Below are 20,073 nucleotides of genomic sequence, written 5' to 3'. Positions count from 1 at the left end.
AGAGGGCATGATGCCATTTGGGTTGTTGTCGATAGATTGACGAAGTCGGCACACTTTATTCCAATTAATATCACTTATTCGGTAGCTCAGTTGGCGGAGATCTATATTCATAATATTGTGAAGTTGCATGGTGTCCCGTCGAGTATTGTGTCGGATAGAGATCCGAGGTTCGCTTCGAGATTTTGGAAGAGCTTGCAAGAAGCTTTGGGCTCTCAGCTGAAGTTGAGTTCAGCTTATCATCCGCAAACAGATGGTCAGTCGGAAAGGACGATTCAATCATTAGAAGATTTGTTGAGGGTGTGTGTACTCGAGCAAGGTGGAGCTTGGGACAGTCACCTACCATTGATAGAGTTCACGTACAACAATAGTTACCATTCGAGTATTGGTATGACACCTTTCGAAGCTTTATATGGTCGAAGGTGTAGAACTCCTTTATGTTGGTTTGAGTCGGGTGAAAGTGTTGTGTTGGGACCTGAAATAGTTCTGCAGACCACGGAGAAGGTCAAGATGATAAGAGAGCATATGAAAGCATCGCAGAGTCGACAGAAGAGTTATCATGACAAGCGTAGGAAGGACCTTGAATTTCAAGAGGGTGACCATGTGTTCTTGAGAGTCACCCCTATGACCGGTGTGGGTCGTGCATTGAAGTCCAAGAAGTTGACTCCAAAGTTTATTGGTCCTTATCAGATATCTGAGAGAATTGGCACGATGGCTTATAGAGTTGGTTTGCCACCACATCTTTCGAACTTGCATGATGTGTTTCATGTGTCGCAACTTCGGAAGTATGTAGCGGATCCTTCACATGTTATTCCTAGAGATGATGTGCAAGTTAGAGACAACCTTACGGTGGAGACTTTACCTTTGAGGATTGATGATCGCAAGGTGAAGACGTTGAGAGGCAAGGAGATACCTCTAGTGAGGGTTGTTTGGGGAGGAGCAACTGGTGAAAATCTTACTTGGGAGTTGGAAAGTAAGATGCAGGAGTCATATCCTGAGTTGTTTGCTTAAGGTAATATTTCGAGGACGAAATTCTATAAGTTGGGGAGAGTTGTAACGCCCCATTTTTATTCTATTATTTTTAGTGGATGTTTGAGTGTTTTATATAATTTTATATGATTTATTTGGTATTTGATGTGTTGTATATTATTTAAATGAATATGGCTTTATTATTTTTGGAAATATTAGGAGAAATAAAAATAGGAGTAAAATATTAATATTTTGGTTAATGGGAGTTAATTAGTAATTATGAGAGTTTAGTGGGAGTTAAATGAAAAGAAAGAAGTTATATTTTTGGGAGAAAAAGAAAGAGAAGCAGAGATAAACAGTTTCACGTACAAACAATAGAAAAACTGGTTTTTGGAGAGAAAAAGGAGAAGAACCAAGAGAAAGCTAGGAGAAGAGCTAGGAAGAGAGAATCCAATCGTTTTTGCTGTAGAATTTGCTGAGATAAGGTAAGGGTGGGATTCCTTTCAATAATCATGATATATAATTTGAAAATTGATGAATTTGTTGTTCTTGGTTTTTAGGGTTTGAGAAGTTATGTTAGATGATGAATTATGATGAAACTTGTTGTTGAATTGCATGATTATATGTTGTTTTATCCCCTATGTTGTCTAATAAACCTGTAAACATGTTTCTAAAACAATTTGGGTGATTATGGGATCAAATTTGGGGTTTGGGTTGATGAAATTGGGGTTTTTGGAGTGAAAACTGGTCTGTTTCCGTAGAACTGTCCATGTTCCATCGTAGTACGATGCTGGGAAATCGTACTACGATTTTTCCAGCAGCAAACAAGACTTTTTCAGTGTATCCCATCGTAGTACGATGCATTCCATCGTAGTACGATGTAATAGTGACAGCATTCCCCTGTTTCGTGTTCTTGCGTCTTTTTCACCCGTTTCTGTTTTGAACTGGCCTTAGGTGTAAACATGAAAGTTGTAGATAATTAAGTTAGCTTTAAAATGGCCTTGGTTTGGAGTGGAAAAGATTTGTAGATTTTGAGTTATGATAAAAATAGTCCAAGTGGATCTTCAGAAAACTTTAAGAAAACTTAGCATAACCAATCCCAAGTTAGTCCAAAAACATATGGTTGGTTTCCCAACTTCAAACTTAAGTGTTAGGGACTTAGTTGAGGTGTTTTATGGGTATTTGGCTTATGTCCTATTGATCAAAACTTAATTGCTTTTGAAGGATGTTTTAGACTTAGAGATGAATGTAATTGATTTATATACATGCTATGTTGTTTGATTTCCGTTGTTGATGTCGTTGTATCATCTGATGTCGAAGTTGGGGAGTGTGTCATAATTGTTTTAGGCACATATGTTGTTGTTGTAGTCGCTGTTTAAGTTGTATGTTGATATACACAAGTTGAGTTCATTTGCATACTCACATCTGTTGGGGGCTTATGCCCTGGAATGTTTATCATTCAAACCGTTGGGGGCTTATGCCCTGGAATGTTTATCATTCACCTGTTGGGGGCTTATGCCCTGGGATGCTTTAACCATCCAAATTGTTGGGGGCTTATGCCCTGGAATGCTTAGCATTCAACGCGCGTAGATTGGTACCACCTGCATGATGCATTAGTTGTTGTTGTCGTAGCATTGTTGGGTTGTTGTTGTCGTTGTAGCATTGTCGAGTTGTTGTCGTTGTCGCATTGTCGAGTTGTCGGTGTCGTTGTGGATAACGTTGTTGTTGGTTGTTGTTGTTGTACCTTGTTGCTGAAAATAATTATGTCGTTGCTTATGTGTTTATTTAAATACATTATTAATGATGCCTGTTGTGATATGCTTTGTTGTTTTCATTAATTTGATGAATTATATATTATTATTATTGGATAAGTTTCTCACCCCTTCTGCGTATATGTTGCCTCGACCGTGGGTAATGTGCAGGTACTGATGACTTGTAGGTTTGGTCGGCTCAAGTGTCTAGGGCTCTGATACATACTAGGATGGGGAAATCGTTGCGAATGTCTTCTCATTTCTTTTATGTATCACATATTTTGGAAAAGACTTGCTATTAGAGTTTATCGTTGTTGAAAATAAAGTTGAATTATGTTGGGGCCTTTGTGCCAAGATTTTCATTGATGTTGAATTTTGGTTGAAATTATATTTTTAAAGAATTATTCCGCTGCAGTTTATTAAGATATTCTAAATGTTGGATTTAAATAAATAGATATTTTCTATTTATGAAATTTTGAAAAGTAGTGTGACACTCCGTTGTGTGATTACTCTGATTTTAATAATTAATATTACGTTGTTGGGAGAACGGGGTGTTACAGTTATTACAAGGCTGTGTTACTCTAAGTGCAGTACTATAGTAACTATGATGTGAAACCAGATAACTTGCTAAGGAAGCTATTGGATGAATGTAGACTTTAACAAATAGACTGTGAAGCAAGAGTGTGAATCACGCTCTGCAGAGTTGCGTCAGGCTTGCATGTTATAGGCCGAGTAACTTTTCCAGATTCATAGGATGTTGAGACAATTTTCTTCATGAAATCCATCACAGTGAGATTCCTAAAAGTCAAAATACAGGGATGGTGAAGAAGAAATTTCAGTTGAGTAATTATTTCTCTTACAAGTTACAAGCTTATGTAATGACCATTGGCCATAATTGTAGCTATTGATTGTTTTCCTTAACTAGAAAATATCATCCCACAAACAATCACACACATGTATATTAAGTGGTCAATCTTATGAACCGCAGTTGATTAATATTTTTAAACTTGTTCTCAATCTTAGATGTCAATGGTTTGACTAGATATACAATCTATGATTGATTGATATTTTTAAACTTGATCTCAATCTTAGAGGTCAATGATTTGACTAGATATACAATTCACGATAGAATTTTATGTCGTAGTTTGATCCATATAGCCGACTCACCTGGTGTTATAAGACTTGGTTCTTGTTGTAGTCATTTGTTTGATTATCTTTATTTTTGTATTTTAACCAAAGATGAACCATAGAGAGTTTTATTTTTGAAAATGCAGAAACAATTTTGTATCTGATTTTAGATTTTACAGACTAGTGTGTTTCCCGTAATTATTGTTAGACACCAGATTCCCGATTTTCAACTTAGGCTCACCAACAAAGGGGATTATTCAAGCACTATACACCAAAACCTACTAAGGAAAAACCCTAGCAGGCAAGGAAATAGTATTTGTATGGAGTATATGTATCATCCAATGCTCTTCTTTCACTTGAGAAATCTTTATCTAACAATTGAGTTTTTTTAAATAGCAAATTTCGACGAATGAGATACTCTAGACATACAAACACACAACATTCAAGATTCTGCAAAATATAAGCAAGAACAATTTAATTAAACGAAATTGATTGTGAATGTCAACGATCATTATAAAGATAGGATACACAAATACTTGATCCTTAGATTACTACCAATACATCATTGATGTTCATTTTATCTTAAACACTTTACCTCAACGGATCTCATGTTGGAGGGTTGTGGACCGTCATGTGATTTTTATGATCTCAGCCCACTCTTCCATATTCTCCACTATCTCGGGATCACAATCCCATGATCTGGGAACCGCCCCGCTATCTGATAACCACTCGGTAAAAACCACCAACCTCTATAAATAGAGAGGTCTAAGGCATTGGGAAGTAACTGATTCATTTTACCATACACACTTTCGATCCTTAGTCTCAACATATCGCCGAGCAATGTACACCTCACATATATCAACAAGAACACAAACCATATATATCAGCTTTGTTTAATAACAATGTGTAATAATTTTGAAAACATATTGTCGTTAGTCGTTACACAATTATAGTTGCATAGTCCAACCCAAATTATCACATGAAAGAGTTTAAAATATTTTCTAAATGAGTAATCAAATAATACTATCATAATAAACCATATGCGAGTTTAAAGAGAGGCAGGAAGACTCCATCATATCACTCCTCAACCAACTTCTCATCAGGAAATACTTCGTAAAAATTTAGCAATAATTTAAGGACTAAAATTTAAACAAAATGTTAGAAAGTTAACTTAAAAATTGCAAGTCTTATAGATACTAAAAACAAATTTAACCAATTCGTAAAAATCACAATAATTCTTACTTATATGAAATATAAATTCAAACAACACCAACTGAAATAAAAATTGACAACAAATATTTAAAAAAGTTGGGCAAAACATATTTTTAGAAGTCAATTTTATCCATAATTAATTGTTTAACAAAAAGATTATTAATATCTTTTCAATGTATACAATAAGTTATTTGTAAGAACTTATTATCCATTTCATTTGTTTCTTACTATTGTTGTTGATATTTCTTCTCTATAGTTATTATTGAGACTAAAAGTATAAAACCAATACAAATAAATCTATCAATGATGTTGTAACCAAAAAAAAAAAAAATTATCAATGATGTCTTGACAATTTTTTTTATCAATGATGTGGTAATTTTTCATTTTCTTATCTATATTATATAAATTTACGACCCATTCTTAGTCTCTTTATGGAAATAAATTACAATTGTTTTGGTGTTGCCACATGTCCCTTTCTTTTTTACAAATGCTCTCACCATATTGATCCTCACAAAATGCTCTCACCACAATCATCCTCACATATTTGTATTTAATGTTCATGTATAAAAGGAAGTTTTACAATATCAAATTCTATTACTTGAATTTATATTAGAAATCAAACATTTTGAATTCAAAAAGTACAAATTTTAATCAAATAATTATTTTTTAATAATCAAATAGTTTAAATTAAAATTCTTTCAAAAAAAATAGTTTAAATTAAAATATTTGGATTCAAAGATTAAAATAAAACAAGTGATGGAATAATTCAAATTTAATTAAAATACGATTAATGAATAATTATTTAAATGTCAAAGAGATCAAATAATTGATATATGTCGGAAAGTAAAAATATGATTCGATAAAATTATAACTTTTGAAAATATTTAATTAGATTGGGTAATAACCATTAATTTTTAAAGTGATTTAAGTTAATATGCTTTTGTTTCTATTTTCAAATGTATATTGTATAGCAATATATTATTAATAACGCATATTACTGTTTATTCAAAAAAAAAAACACCAAATAATGTTAGACATTTTTTTTTGAAGGAAATAATGTTAGACATTTCTTACTTTTTATTTTTGTAATAATGATATTAATGGTGTTAGACAAATTATTCTTTTGACAAAATGATGTGAAATCACGTCACGTGGCACTCTAATATTGTTTTATTCTTATGCATTATTTTTGGATTCTCTGAAATGGGTGAATATATGAGTAGTAACAAAATAACGTTTCAATTAAATTCCTTATTAAGTGTGTTGCTCTATTTCAATTTTTTTTTAGCGATAAAAATTTAATTGCTCATGAAATGCTATTTCCATTGCTATGGTATTTCCCATTTTAATCACTTTAATGAAAGTATTGTAATGCAATATATTATTACACAAATTAAACGTCATTCAATTAATTAAATGTCATTCAATTAATAGTCCTTTTTTTCTTCAAATTCATATTGTTTAACAAAAAAAATATATTTTGCTTAATAGCTAAGACATTAGCTCGAATTTTATTGGTCGAATTAAAAGGATTTGTTGTGATATGATTTTAAAGACGCCGTTATTAATGCATCTGATATGAAAAAAAATTACGAAGATACCTTGTGGAAATGTCTATATAAGTGGTATTCTAGAGAGAATTGCAAATCACAATGCTTCTACTTCCTATTCACTTTTTTTTTATCAGTTCTTTGCTTCTTTTTTCAATCGTTGTTTGCTAATATTTTATGAAAATGAGAAATATCTTGATTTTCAAATGATATTCCAATGTCCTTCAGAAAAACAAAATGATATTCCATGGTTTAAGCAATGTTTTTTAAAAACAGTTATCCTTAATAATAATCATTAATAGTAGGTTATGTATTGTTGTTTTTCCTGTTTTGTTTTTCAGGTGAAAAGATTCAAGTTTCTGTTAGGCTAGCTTACTCTTATACATAAGTATGAAAAAAACTGAGTTAGGGTAAAAAGATTCATGCCACTGTAACGGGAGATCACAAATTTGTATTTTAGTTGTATCTATTTCATATTCCAGCCAATTCAATTGTTTGTTTCATGTGTTATAGTTTGTATCTATGTTTTGTTCTTTTCAATATGTTTGTTAGATATATTATGTATCTCCTCCTATAGATACAATTAAGAATCAATAGAATGCAAAATATACATGGTGTCTCTTCTTTACATTCTCACCAAACTTTACATGTGGCATCAATTTGTGCAATAATTTTTATTAAATAATTTTTAATCCATTAACAATTGTTACATTAACTCAGTCATTTAACTCAGTCTTTTATTTTAATTGATTCCTTTAAAATGTTCCTTAAATAATAATCATTTTAAAATATGTTAATCCCTTGACACTTTTAAGATATATCAAAATGATTTAATAATTGTACCCAAAAAAATCAATTTAATAAAATTGTGTTATTTCCTTGACATTTGAAAATATAAGTCCCTTTATACATAAGAAAATTTACACACGACACTACAAGGTTGAGTCATAAACATATAAAATAAACATATTCATGTCTTACAATTATAAAAACCCAAATTTAATCTAAACTATAAATAGTTGAGACTTTTTCCAAAATCAAAATATTAAACTTTTAATCATGTGTAGCTTAACCTTAACCTCCAAATCCAGGTGTCAAATTTTCAACGATCCACGTTAAGTTAAAAAATTAATAAAAATTAAAAATTAAATTTTCTTTTGAGGAAATAAATTGAATATTATAATAATTACACATGAATTCGATTTTTTTTTCTACAAGGAAACAAATGGATATGCAATAATGTGCATTTAAAGTTTGCAAAACTAAGAATTTTTTTATTGGCCTTTAATATTGAAATATTTGGATTAAAATGTTTGCAAAGCCTTAAACGAGGATTACAAGAAAACAAATCAAAATATATTTCTTTCTTATTCTCTGCCAAAACAATCGCACAACTTCTATTGCTTTCTTTCACTATTGTTCCTCATATTTTCTCTTTTCTTTTTTCACTTTTTTGAAGTTTTAATTTCTATGGATTTTAATTTTTCGCTATATATATCACTTTTGACTTTCACTTTGTTTTAGTTTTTTTTCCTTTCACCATTCTAAATGCATGTAAAATAAGTGTAGAGTGTCAAGTTTAAAAAATTTGTCAAACCATATGTGTTCATATAGATTTAGACCTTCCCTAAAAAAGGAATTATATATATATATATATATATATATATATATATATATATATATATATATATTTGGACCTTGGTGTTGTTAAACATGCTTTTGGATCCACACCTACAAGTGTTCACGGGATGAGTCGGTTTTCAGTGGGTTGGATCAACAAATAATTACACATAACTTTTTTTTTATTTAAAAAAACTTAAAAATATACATAATTAAATTACATTCTATATTATAAATTTTTTAAGACTTAAAATAAATTCTACTGTTTAAAATTGAAACACTTGAATTTAATTGAAACACTTTGAATCTATATGATATGGACCAAGTATATAATAGTGTTAACACTAGGTCAGTGCCTAGAAGCGTGGATGCAGTAAAAAATAAGCATGGGTCTTCAAATCTTTGTGAACGAGTGTGGGTAAAGAAGTTAGTTCATGAGAGTAGGACCCGTTTTAGAACATGAAATAAAGGCACCCTTAATTGCATATATATGGAAATTGTTGACGTTGTGACTAAGAGGAAGATTAATTTTATGTGCCAATAAGAAACTAAGTGGGTAGGTGAAAAGGCGAAAGAATTGGATAGTTTAAGATTTAAGCATTGATACACTAGAAAAGTTAGATCGAGAAATGGCGTAGGCATTATTTTGGATATGGAATGAAAAAAGGATATTGTGGATGTAAAGAGGATAGGAGATTGGACTGTAGCCCACAAATTTGTAGTTGAATAAGACATCATTAATGTTATTAGTGTTTACGCACTTTAGGTAGGGTTGGAATAATATTCTAAAGTAAAATTTTGGAAGGATTTGAAAGGCTTGATTCAAGATATACCACAAGGAGAACAAAAATTATAAGAGATGATCTAAATGGGCATGTAAGGAGTGTTTGATAAGTTTTGAAGGCGTGAATGATGGTATAGCCTTCGGGAGATAAATACATAGGGTAAATCCATCCTATATTATTTTTTTTGTCTATTAATCTTACTTTAGGAAAAGAAGAAGGAATCTTATTACATACAAGAGTGAGATGTCATGTTCTTGGATAGATTTATTTTTAGTAGGAATTCTAACAGAAAGATTTGTTTGAACTTAAAGTTTTAACTGGAGAGAGTTTGACTATCCAACATATAATATTGATTATGGATGTAAGTATTAAGAGAAGAGTGAAGAGGAGATGCCACAGTTGGTATACAAGGATCAAGTGGTGGCATTTAAAGGATGAAAAACAAAGTGTTTTCCTACAAAAATTTTAAAGGAAGGTTGTGTGAAGCTACATAGAAGCGAAAATGCTACGTGGAACAAGATGGCACTAGGAGAATTAATAGGTTTTGGACCTAGCTAAGAGTTAAGAATCTTGGTGGAACCAAAGTGTGCAAATTAAAGTGAGAATCAAAAGGGAAGTGTGGTATAGGTGTAAAAGTACAAATATTTAGGAAAATTATAAGAGAGCTAAGAAAGGGGCTAAGAAGACATTGAACACAAAACGTACACAAGCTTTTGAGGGTTATACGAAAAGTTTATAATTTATTGCTAAGGGACAAGAAAGAAAGAAAATATATATGGATAAAGTGAAGTGTATTAAAAAGGAAGAGGGTAAATGAAAGTAGTATTTTCAAAACTTATTTAATGAAGGTTATGAGATATATATTACCATACTCGGACATGATAGACATTAGAGAGGAGGATAGAAACTATAACTACTATCATCAGATTCAAGAACATGAGGTAAAAGAAGTGTTGAAACATATGAGTAACGAGAAATTTCATCCTCGCCCAAACCCGCCCCAAACCTAGAATTTTCTCCAAACCCGAACCTACTACAAGAAATTAATATCCACCATTTTTTATTAATCTACTCCATTTGATGCAGGAAAATACACAACACCATATTTGCATCAAACAGACCTCTTCATAAAGTAATTAGTCAATTTCAAACTAGGGTAATGATTACAGTGATTAAATGTTCAAAAATATCTCAAAAGTTGGGATAATATTCAGAGACTTGCATGCTACATATCAATTTATTTCTACATTCAGTACGAGTTCGAAGTGTGTATCTATATCTGTATTACCCGCCCCATACCCGCATTTTGAAATTGAGAAATTCCAAACCCAGACAAAGGGGAAAACCCGTCAAATCAAAATGAGCTCAGTCGGGTATCCGCGTGTACAAGTTTTATTGCCGTGCCTAAGTTCCACAAGTCAATCATAATAGGAACATGGGCTACCATAGATCATATCAAAAACCATTTTCAAAAGGTGTTGACAATAGTAAATATAAGTTATTTTTTGAAAATGTCAATGTAATATATTCTTGGTGCAAATATTATTACGTTGGAGGGATTGAAACAATTGTCCCTTTTTTTTAATGACAAGTGTTAGTAATTAGTTTTTACATTAATATTTAGTCATTCGTTTGAATTTTGACCCCAATACCTCCAACTCCTTATTCCTTAACTCAAACCAATTGAACTACTCTATCCCATAAACAATTTATTAGTTAGGATAAAGATACTAATTTAAAATAAAATATAGTTGTAAAGTACATATATATATATACGTTATATTTGTAAAAGCAAATATCTTAATACAACTATATAATACTTTTCTACAAAAAACTACACAATATTACGAGTCATAATTTTTGTCAGAATTTTTTTTATAATTTATACTAAATTTACTTTAAATTTATAATGATTTATATATTAAATAATTTTAATATTCACTAACTTTGTATAAATTAATTTTCAAAAAAAAATAATTTTTCGATACATTATAAAAGTACTTCGCACTTGCATCACAAAATTTTATGATACATTAAAAAAGTACTTCGCACTTGCACTCGACGCTGACAGTCCCTATTGAAATTAATGAGGCATCATGGCTTATGATGGAAAAGGATAGTCCTAGGGCAGACCTGGTGCGTGCTGCAAAGTTGATAATTTGGGATGAGGCTCGAATAATGCACCGATGGTGTTTTGAGGCAGTTGACCAATCAATGCGTGATATCATGTCCAAGAATGGTCCCCCTAAACGAGTTTAGACCTTTTGGTGGAATGATAGTAGTTTTAGGTGGTGATTTCATGCAGATATTGCCTGTTGTCCGAAAAGGAACGAGGCAGAATATTGTTGATGCCTCAATCAATTCATCAAAGATATGGGCATATTGTTATGTGTTGAGGCTTACTGTTAATATGAGATTAGGTGCATCTTCGGTACCTGCAGAGCAGGAAGAAATTGCTAATTTTGGCAAGTGGATACTCTCAATTGGAGACGACAACGACGCTTCAGATGAGAATGGTGAAATGAAGGTAGAAATTCCTGAAGATTTGCTTATATCGGACACAACAAATCCGTTGATGTCACTTATGGACTTTGTGTATCCCGATTTGAATGATAACCTTGATGACCCGCTATTTTTCCAAGAAAGGGGAATACTCGCACCAACGCTTGATTCAGTTGAGCATGTTAACGAATATATGATGTCACTGATTCTAGGTGAAGAGAAAAAGTATTTAAGCTCTGATTCTGTTTGTCGATCGGGTGAGAATTCTGATGTCCAAAGCGAGTGGTTTACAACAAAATTTCTTAATGGTATTAAGAGCTCTGAAATTCCAAATCACCGGTTGAAACTAAGGGTGGGATGTCTAGTTATGCTGATGAGAAACATCGATCAGGCCAATAGACTGTGTAATGGTACGAGGCTGACAGTTACACATCTAGGGAAGAGTACGATAGCTGCTACCGTAATTACAGGAAAAAGGACAGGTACCAGGGTATTCATTTCCATGATGAATCTTATTCCGAGTGATCCAGGACTACCCTTCAAATTCTTTGTAAGGCGTACTGGTCATTACAGGACATGCAATTTCTATATAAGCAGATCCTCCTGCCATTGACTTTTAATTGATGCACTTTTCAGGTATAACAATACGCGAAATTATTTTTTTTTACATCATTGTTACCCTAAAATACAATATTTACATTAGACCATTGGTTTTGTAAAAAATAATAACAAATAACAATCGGCGTTTCTATTGCCCAAACTATATTTATACACACCCGCAAAAAAATTAACGTTTGCATTCACAGACTATTATATAAAAAAATACAATTTTTTTAGTTTTTATGATTAATAAAATACATTATGTCAACAAATAATAATATACAGTACGTCGGCGTATTTTTGCAAAAATATTACATATGCTAAGTTTAACAATGAGTGCATCTTATACTACAAATAATTAGTATAAGTATAAATCCAAATACTTTAATCGTTATGTGCAATGTTTAGATATTTCAAAATATATACAAAATTAACAAAATTTAGATGATATTTTTTTCCATATCAAATTTTTTTTATAACCACACTTATAACTTTAAGATAACATAATATAAAATCTATACATTTGATCAAAAAAGTTTTTTATTTCCCGTGCTTGGCACGGGTCACTATACTAGTTTATACTAATTTTCGGCAACCAAACTTATTTGAGGTAACTCAATATTGATTAGTTGGTGTAGCTAAATATAAATAGATACAATTCAAGTTTTTTTTTGTAGGTAGCGAGAGTTTAGCTGGGTACCGATATCTAGGGGTGGGTATCAGTTTGGATTGAGTTCAGGTCAGAACCTTTAATCTAGGGTAGAGTATAGAGACTTGTTACAAACTTGTTGCATTCTCGGTTTATGTTGGCTTTGGATTCTCAGTTAATTCGGGTTCACGAATAGGGTTGGTCAAAAAAAAAAAATTCTCGATTCAGAAATAGAGAGACGAGACAGAGAGATGTACGACATGAGCGACAAAAAGATTTTTGTATGGTTTTCCTATCTCCTTTTTTTGACTCGCACAAATAGAGAGGTCTAAGGCATTGGAAAAGTAAGGGTTCATTTTACCATACACACTTTCGATCCTTAGTCTCAACAAACTGTCGAGTAAGGTACACCTCACATATCTGAGCAAGAACACAAACCATATATATCAACTTTGTTTAATAACAATGTGTAATAATTTTGAAAACAAATTGTCGTTACAAGTATAGTTGCATAGTCCAACTCAAATTATCAGATGAAAGAATTTTAAGATATTTTCTAACTGAGTAATCAAATAATACTATCATAATAAACCATATGCGAGTTTAAAGAGAGGCAGGAAGACTCCATCATATCACTCCTCAACCAACTTCTCATCAGTAAATAATTCGTTTTCCACCACTGTGCAGCATCTCTGATCACTTTTAGTTGCAAGAATCCCATACACTAGTAATTCGTCCTCCACCATTATGTATTCTATATCGTGTTTTCTGAGCATAAAAACATGAGTGAGAAATCATACACAGAGATGCATACAATAACACAATCAGCCAAACTTTCTCCATATTCAATTCACGGAATCAATAACATTTACATTCTTAAAGATCATGAAGGTTTATCGCCCTCACAAATACACCAAAAAATGAAGGATAGTCCAAACAAAATATAATTTCATATACAACAGTACCATGTTATAGGATGATAATCAACAAAAGCCGTTGATAAATGCAATTTTAACCTTTAAAGCCTTTTTCATCACACAAAGTCCTAAATATATTCTATGATATGTAATCAACCATTTTCATACCAAGACCAGAACTTTATGCCATGCACATGTAACATACAATACATAAATAATACAAGGATCTTTCAAATAAAGCAAACAAAAAAGTTGATTACATAACTACATGCTAGCTTCCAATTGTATAGGGAACACAGACAAGTACGAACTAAGTGACTATTCAATTGAAATTAAAAGTTACTTTACAATTGTGATAACTCAAATAAGGTAACTATGATGGTTAACTATCTAACTATACTTTAACTGAGTCATGGATTTGGTAGAAAACCGAGTTGGCATTTACAAAATATTCTAATGAAAATGAAAAGTTACTATACATCAATGATGACTCATATATACTTAGAATCAATAAAAGTGGTAACTACTCTTCAAAAAATAAAAGTGGCAACAAGGAAGTTGATTGCAAAATTACATGCTAGCTTCCAATTGTGCGGGGGACACAATTTTGCATGTATCCTACGAAGTGTCTATTCTTTTGAAATTAAAAGTTACTTTAGAAACAGTGATAACTCAGATATGGTAACCATCGAACTATGCTTTAACCCTTTAGGGAATTGGGAGAAAAGGTAGCATATATTTATTTTTACTTTGCAACCTTAATGTTAGGAGTACCCACTTAATATACTGCAGGCTATCTGATCGCTACCACTGCAGCGTTTATACCAGTTAATACTTAATAGTTAGTTGGATTCTTTTACACAAGTTAGTTATTGGTCACGAATACAATTATTGTAATTACGCTGCGTTTATTAACAGTAGATCATAACTCAAGATTTAAGAAGAAAACTGTTTCTTTTCTCATTGTCTTGCCTCTTTCTATATCAAACTCTCTTTCCTGTTGACATTCTATAGTACTTGGTAAAATTATTTTCTAAGAACTAGATAGATATTTCAATTTCGATTCAAATGAAAAATAAAAATATCTTCATTAAAAATGAAAAATAAAAATATCTTCATTAAAAACAAAGTATCCTTCATCATTACAAACAGAAAATAAAAATAGAAATGTTCTTATAAATTTAACAATGGCAAGGATCTTCAAGCTGATTTATGTTTCTCATGGACACCAACAAGTAACAAGTAACGAATGATAGTTCAAACCAAATATAAATTGCACATTCAACAACAGCAGGTAATTATAGAATGACAAACAGCAAAAGCTTCTGATAAACGTAATATCTACCCGTATGTTTTCTTCTATTTCCGACATCAAGTCTCTTCCACGTGCATAGCCATTGCAAGTGCGCGTTGTATCATTTTTCTTGTCCTGCAACCAGATTATTAAAATGAAAATCAATCTTTTCTTTACGCACAACAGAATAACCATTTTCATACCAAGATCTTTCATGCATTCAAATGATTCTAGTACTTAAATTTTTTACGCCATGCCGTTAGGTGACATGTGTCAATTATTTTTACAGGCATCTTTCAAATAAGGGGGGAAGAGTTGATTACAAAAAATGACAAGCTAGTTTCCAAATTTAATAGGGACGTGAAAAAGAATACCTACTCCCCAATCAATGTGGCTAATCGAGTTTAAAGATTTGAATGAAAATTAAGCTGGCATTTGCTAAATATTATATTGAAAATGAAAAGCTGCTATATATATCGTTGATGACTCCCATATGGTTTTATTGATTAACTTTCTAACTATGGTTTAACCATCAAGCTGTACCTAACTGATTACGGTTCAGTTAGTTACAAGTACAATTATCAAGGAGGAGAAAATAATACAGGGTAGTCCTGTGTAGGAAGGTTCAGCAAAACCGAGTTCTTCTACTATGATATAGTCAACCTTTCATCCTAAAATAGATAATTAACGACCAAAGAGTGATTGTGATAGAAAAAGGTAGCATGTATTTATAATTGCTTGCAACCTTAAATGTTAAGAGCACAAACTTAATATACTGTGTGCAATATCAGATCAATGTCAGCGAAGCAATTATATCATGTTGTTAGTTGGATTCTGATAGTTGGTGGTCACAGATTCAGTTATTGTATTTAAACAACTGTTGTGTAATCGAGATCATAATTCAGATTTACAGAAAACTCTTGTTTTCTATCTCATGTATCCTTCTATCAAACTTTCTTTCCTGTTCACATTTCATAATACTTAATATTTATTTTCTAGGAAAAGGATAGACATATTATAGTTCAAATGAAAATTAAATATAATGCCAAACTCCAAAATATCCTCCTTCATTGTTCGATGCTAGCAAGATAACCATGCTAACAATTAACCGGTAAATGCATGTAAGAAAACATACCAATGTTTTCATGTTTTCTTGTGAGAAATCCATATCAAACGTAATTCTTCCTCCACCGGCTCGTATCATACTTCGAGTTTTCTGAGCATAAAAATATGGGTGAGAAATCATAGACAGAGTACATATAATAACACAATCAGCCACTTGTTCAAAAAAAAAAAAAAAAAAAAATCAACCAAATTTTCTCCAGATTCAATTCACGGAATCAATAACACTTACATTCTTAAAGATCATGAAGTTTTCTTGCCCTCACAAATACACCAAAAAATGCATGATAGTCCAAACAAAATATAATTTGCATATACATCAATACCATGTTATAGGATGATAAATAGCAGCTGAAGCGGCCGCTATCTGCTCCGCACCGCTATGCCGCTATAGCAACTAAAGCGGCCTCTATTTGATTCCGCACTGCTACGATGATTAGCGTAGCGGTTCATCGCCACAACGCTACGCACGACCGCTATTGACTGCTATGCAAAATCTGCTGATAAATGCAATCTTAATCTTTTAAAGTCTTTTCCATCATACAAAGTCCTAAATATATTCTATGATATGTATCGTCCCGAACCCAGACTATCAATCAAATCAGTATTTTCTTTAGGCACAGAAAAACAAACCATTTTCATACCATGCACTTGAATCGTGTATGCCATGTACTGACGTAACATGCTGCACAGTATCTGATCACTACCACTGCAGCGTTTATATCAGTTAATACTTGATAGTTAGTTGGATTCTTTTACACAAGTTAGTTATTGGTCACGAATACAATTATCGTAATTATGCTGTGTTTATTAACAGGAGATCACAACTCAAGATTTTAGAAGAAAACTTTGTCTCTTTTCTCATTGTCTTTCCTCTTTCTATCGAACTCTCTTTCCTGATGACATTCTATAGTACTTGGTAAAGTTATTTTCTAAGAACTAGATAGATATTTCAATTTGAATTCAAACGAAAAATAAAAATATCTTCATTAAAAACAGAAAATAAAAATAGAAATGTTCTTATAAATTTAACAATGGCAAGGATCTTCAAGCTGGTTTATGTTTCTCGTGGACACCAACAAGCAACAAGTAACGAATGATAGTTCAAACCAAATATAAATTGCACATTCAACAACAGCAGGTAATTATAGAATGACAAACAGCAAAAGCTTCTGATAAACGTAATATCTACCCGTATGTTTTCTTCTATTTCCGACATCAAGTCTCTTCCACGTGCATAGCCATTGCAAGTGCGCGTTGTATCATTTTTCTTGTCCTGTAACCAGATTATTAAAATTAAAATCAGTCTTTTCTTTACGCACAACAGAATAACCATTTTCATACCAAGATCTTTCGTGCATTCAAATGATTCTGTTAACATTCTATAGTACTTGGTAATTATTTTCTAAGAACTTGATAGATAATTCAATTTCAATTCAAATGAAAAATAAAAATATCTTCATCATTAAAAACAGAAAATAAAAATAGAAATGTTCTTATAAATTTAACAATGGCAAGGATCTTCAAGCTGGTTTATGTTTCTCGTGGACACCAACAAGCAACAAGTAATGAATGATAGTTCAAACCAAATATAAATTGCACATTCAACAACAGCAGGTAATTATAGAATGACAAACAGCAAAAGCTTCTGATAAACGTAATATCTACCCGTATGTTTTCTTCTATTTCCGACATCAAGTCTCTTCCACGTGCATAGCCATTGCAAGTGCGCGTTGTATCATTTTTCTTGTCCTGTAACCAGATTATTAAAATTAAAATCAGTCTTTTCTTTACGCACAACAGAATAACCATTTTCATACCAAGATCTTTCGTGCATTCAAATGATTCTGTTAACATTCTATAGTACTTGGTAATTATTTTCTAAGAACTTGATAGATAATTCAATTTCAATTCAAATGAAAAATAAAAATATCTTCATCATTAAAAACAGAAAATAAAAATAGAAATGTTCTTATAAATTTAACAATGGCAAGGATCTTCAAGCTGGTTTATGTTTCTCGTGGACACCAACAAGCAACAAGTAATGAATGATAGTTCAAACCAAATATAAATTGCACATTCAACAACAGCAGGTAATTATAGAATGACAAACAGCAAAAGCTTCTGATAAACGTAATATCTACCCGTATGTTTTCTTCTATTTCCGACATCAAGTCTCTTCCACGTGCATAGCCATTGCAAGTGCGCGTTGTATCATTTTTCTTGTCCTGTAACCAGATTATTAAAATTAAAATCAGTCTTTTCTTTACGCACAACAGAATAACCATTTTCATACCAAGATCTTTCGTGCATTCAAATGATTCTGTTAACATTCTATAGTACTTGGTAATTATTTTCTAAGAACTTGATAGATAATTCAATTTCAATTCAAATGAAAAATAAAAATATCTTCATCATTAAAAACAGAAAATAAAAATAGAAATGTTCGTATGAATTTAACAATAGCAAGGATCTTCAAGCTCAACTAGGTTTCTCGTGGACACCAACAAGCAAGAGATAACGAATGATAGTCCAAACCAAAATATAAATTGCATATTCAGCAACAACAGGTTATTATAGAATGACAAACAGGAAAAGCTGCTGATACGAATACGCGTTGTATGATTTTTATTGTCCTGTAACCAGATTATTAAATCAGTATTTACTTTAGGCACAACAGAATAACCAGCAAATGCGCATGTACTAGAACATAGCAATCTTTTCACATTTTTTTGCAAGACACCCTTGGCAATAGTACTTTGAACTCCAGAAACATGTGTACAGGAGTATGACAATGTTAACCACAGATTTCTTTCCTTCCCATCATATTTATAAATATTTTGGACTAACGGATTGGCAAGGTCTGTGATGGGCCGATGAATTTTTGGGTTGGGTAGGGGGAATGGGGTATTGAGACATTTTCAACCAGTTAGTTACCTGAGCATGAGTGGAATCATTAACAGCATCTTCACCTACAGCCTGATCGACGGAATTCGGGGATCCTTTCACCAGCAACTACAACGAAATTAATATAACAGCATCAGAGTTCAGAATATAACACACACACACAGACACTAACAAGTTTGTTACCTGAGCATGAGTGGAATCATCAATTGTATCTTCAACTTCAGCGAGATCCGCGGACTTCAGTGATCCATCTGGCAGCAACTACAACGAAATTCGTATAATACAGAATATAAGTTAAAACAACATTCGAGTTGAGAACCCTAATCAGACCAAAGAAAGACATTTATGGTGACAAGTATGTATCGATATTCGATAATGATAAAAAATAAAAAATGAATTTACTTAAACCCTAATCATCATCATCATCCAGAAATGATAAATCATGACTAGCCTATACACATTAAACTGGTTGTACATATATACCTGAAAGCGGCGGCGGATAAAAGCGGAGAATGTTCTGTTTATGAGAAGGATGCTGCCGTAACCTAGAGGACGATGGAAAATCAGATGAGAATGAATAACAACAACAATATATATATATATATATATATATATATATATATATATATATATATATATATAAAGAGAAAGAGAGAGAGAGAAGCACCAATTCCAGCTACGACGAGGCTCTTGTAAATCTCCTCGATGAGGCTCATAGTCATCGTGGTGCGGCGTGAGAATGCTACCTTAACGTTTTTTTTTCCTTCTTCTTCTCCGTGAGATTGTTACCTTAAAGGCTGTTTTTTTCTTCTTCCAAAAATACCCTCAATTTTCAATACAATTAACACATATAACAAATAGATATATACTATATATAAAGAAAATTACCCATTTTAGCACCTTTTTTTCTTCAAAAATAATACCCTCAATTTTCAATACAATTAACACATATAACAAATAGATAAGAATAAATTTAAATATCAAAACAAACGTAACAAACATGATATGAATATATATTTTTTTGTTTTTTTTATATTCTCTAATTATGAAACTTAATGTGTACCAAAAAT

The 20,073-nt window shown here is 31.9% G+C and overlaps 1 protein-coding gene across 3 annotated transcripts in view; it reads right to left on the bottom strand.

Annotated features, from left to right (window-relative positions):
* LOC146921373 (uncharacterized) overlaps positions 1 to 19,829 on the bottom strand; it is a 71,312-nt gene extending 51,483 nt beyond the window's left edge. Inside the window, exons 1-10 of one of the 3 annotated variants that reach the window (XM_085714819.1) lie at positions 19,671 to 19,829; positions 19,487 to 19,548; positions 19,187 to 19,264; positions 19,034 to 19,111; positions 18,241 to 18,324; positions 17,765 to 17,848; positions 17,289 to 17,372; positions 16,110 to 16,190; positions 15,026 to 15,109; positions 13,206 to 13,531 (exon numbers count right to left, since the gene is read on the bottom strand). In XM_085714819.1, coding sequence (XP_085570945.1) covers positions 13,466 to 13,531; positions 15,026 to 15,109; positions 16,110 to 16,190; positions 17,289 to 17,372; positions 17,765 to 17,848; positions 18,241 to 18,324; positions 19,034 to 19,111; positions 19,187 to 19,264; positions 19,487 to 19,548; positions 19,671 to 19,725 — 756 coding nt within the window. In that variant the 5' untranslated portion in view covers positions 19,726 to 19,829 and the 3' untranslated portion in view covers positions 13,206 to 13,465. Of the gene's footprint in view, positions 1 to 13,205; positions 13,532 to 15,025; positions 15,110 to 16,109; positions 16,191 to 17,288; positions 17,373 to 17,764; positions 17,849 to 18,240; positions 18,325 to 19,033; positions 19,112 to 19,186; positions 19,265 to 19,486; positions 19,549 to 19,670 lie in introns of those variants that run through there. The other 2 variants (XM_085714817.1, XM_085714818.1) reach the window with 2 other exon arrangements.
* Positions 19,830 to 20,073: the final 244 nt, after the last annotated feature.

The sequence above is a fragment of the Medicago sativa genome, chromosome 5 (assembly GCF_051527215.1).
Source record: "Medicago sativa cultivar Bolivia chromosome 5, Bolivia_mono, whole genome shotgun sequence".
In the NCBI taxonomy this organism is placed as follows: Eukaryota; Viridiplantae; Streptophyta; class Magnoliopsida; order Fabales; family Fabaceae; genus Medicago; species Medicago sativa.
Note: the sequence above shows the minus strand (reverse complement) of the source record. Positions and strands in the feature narration are given on the sequence as shown.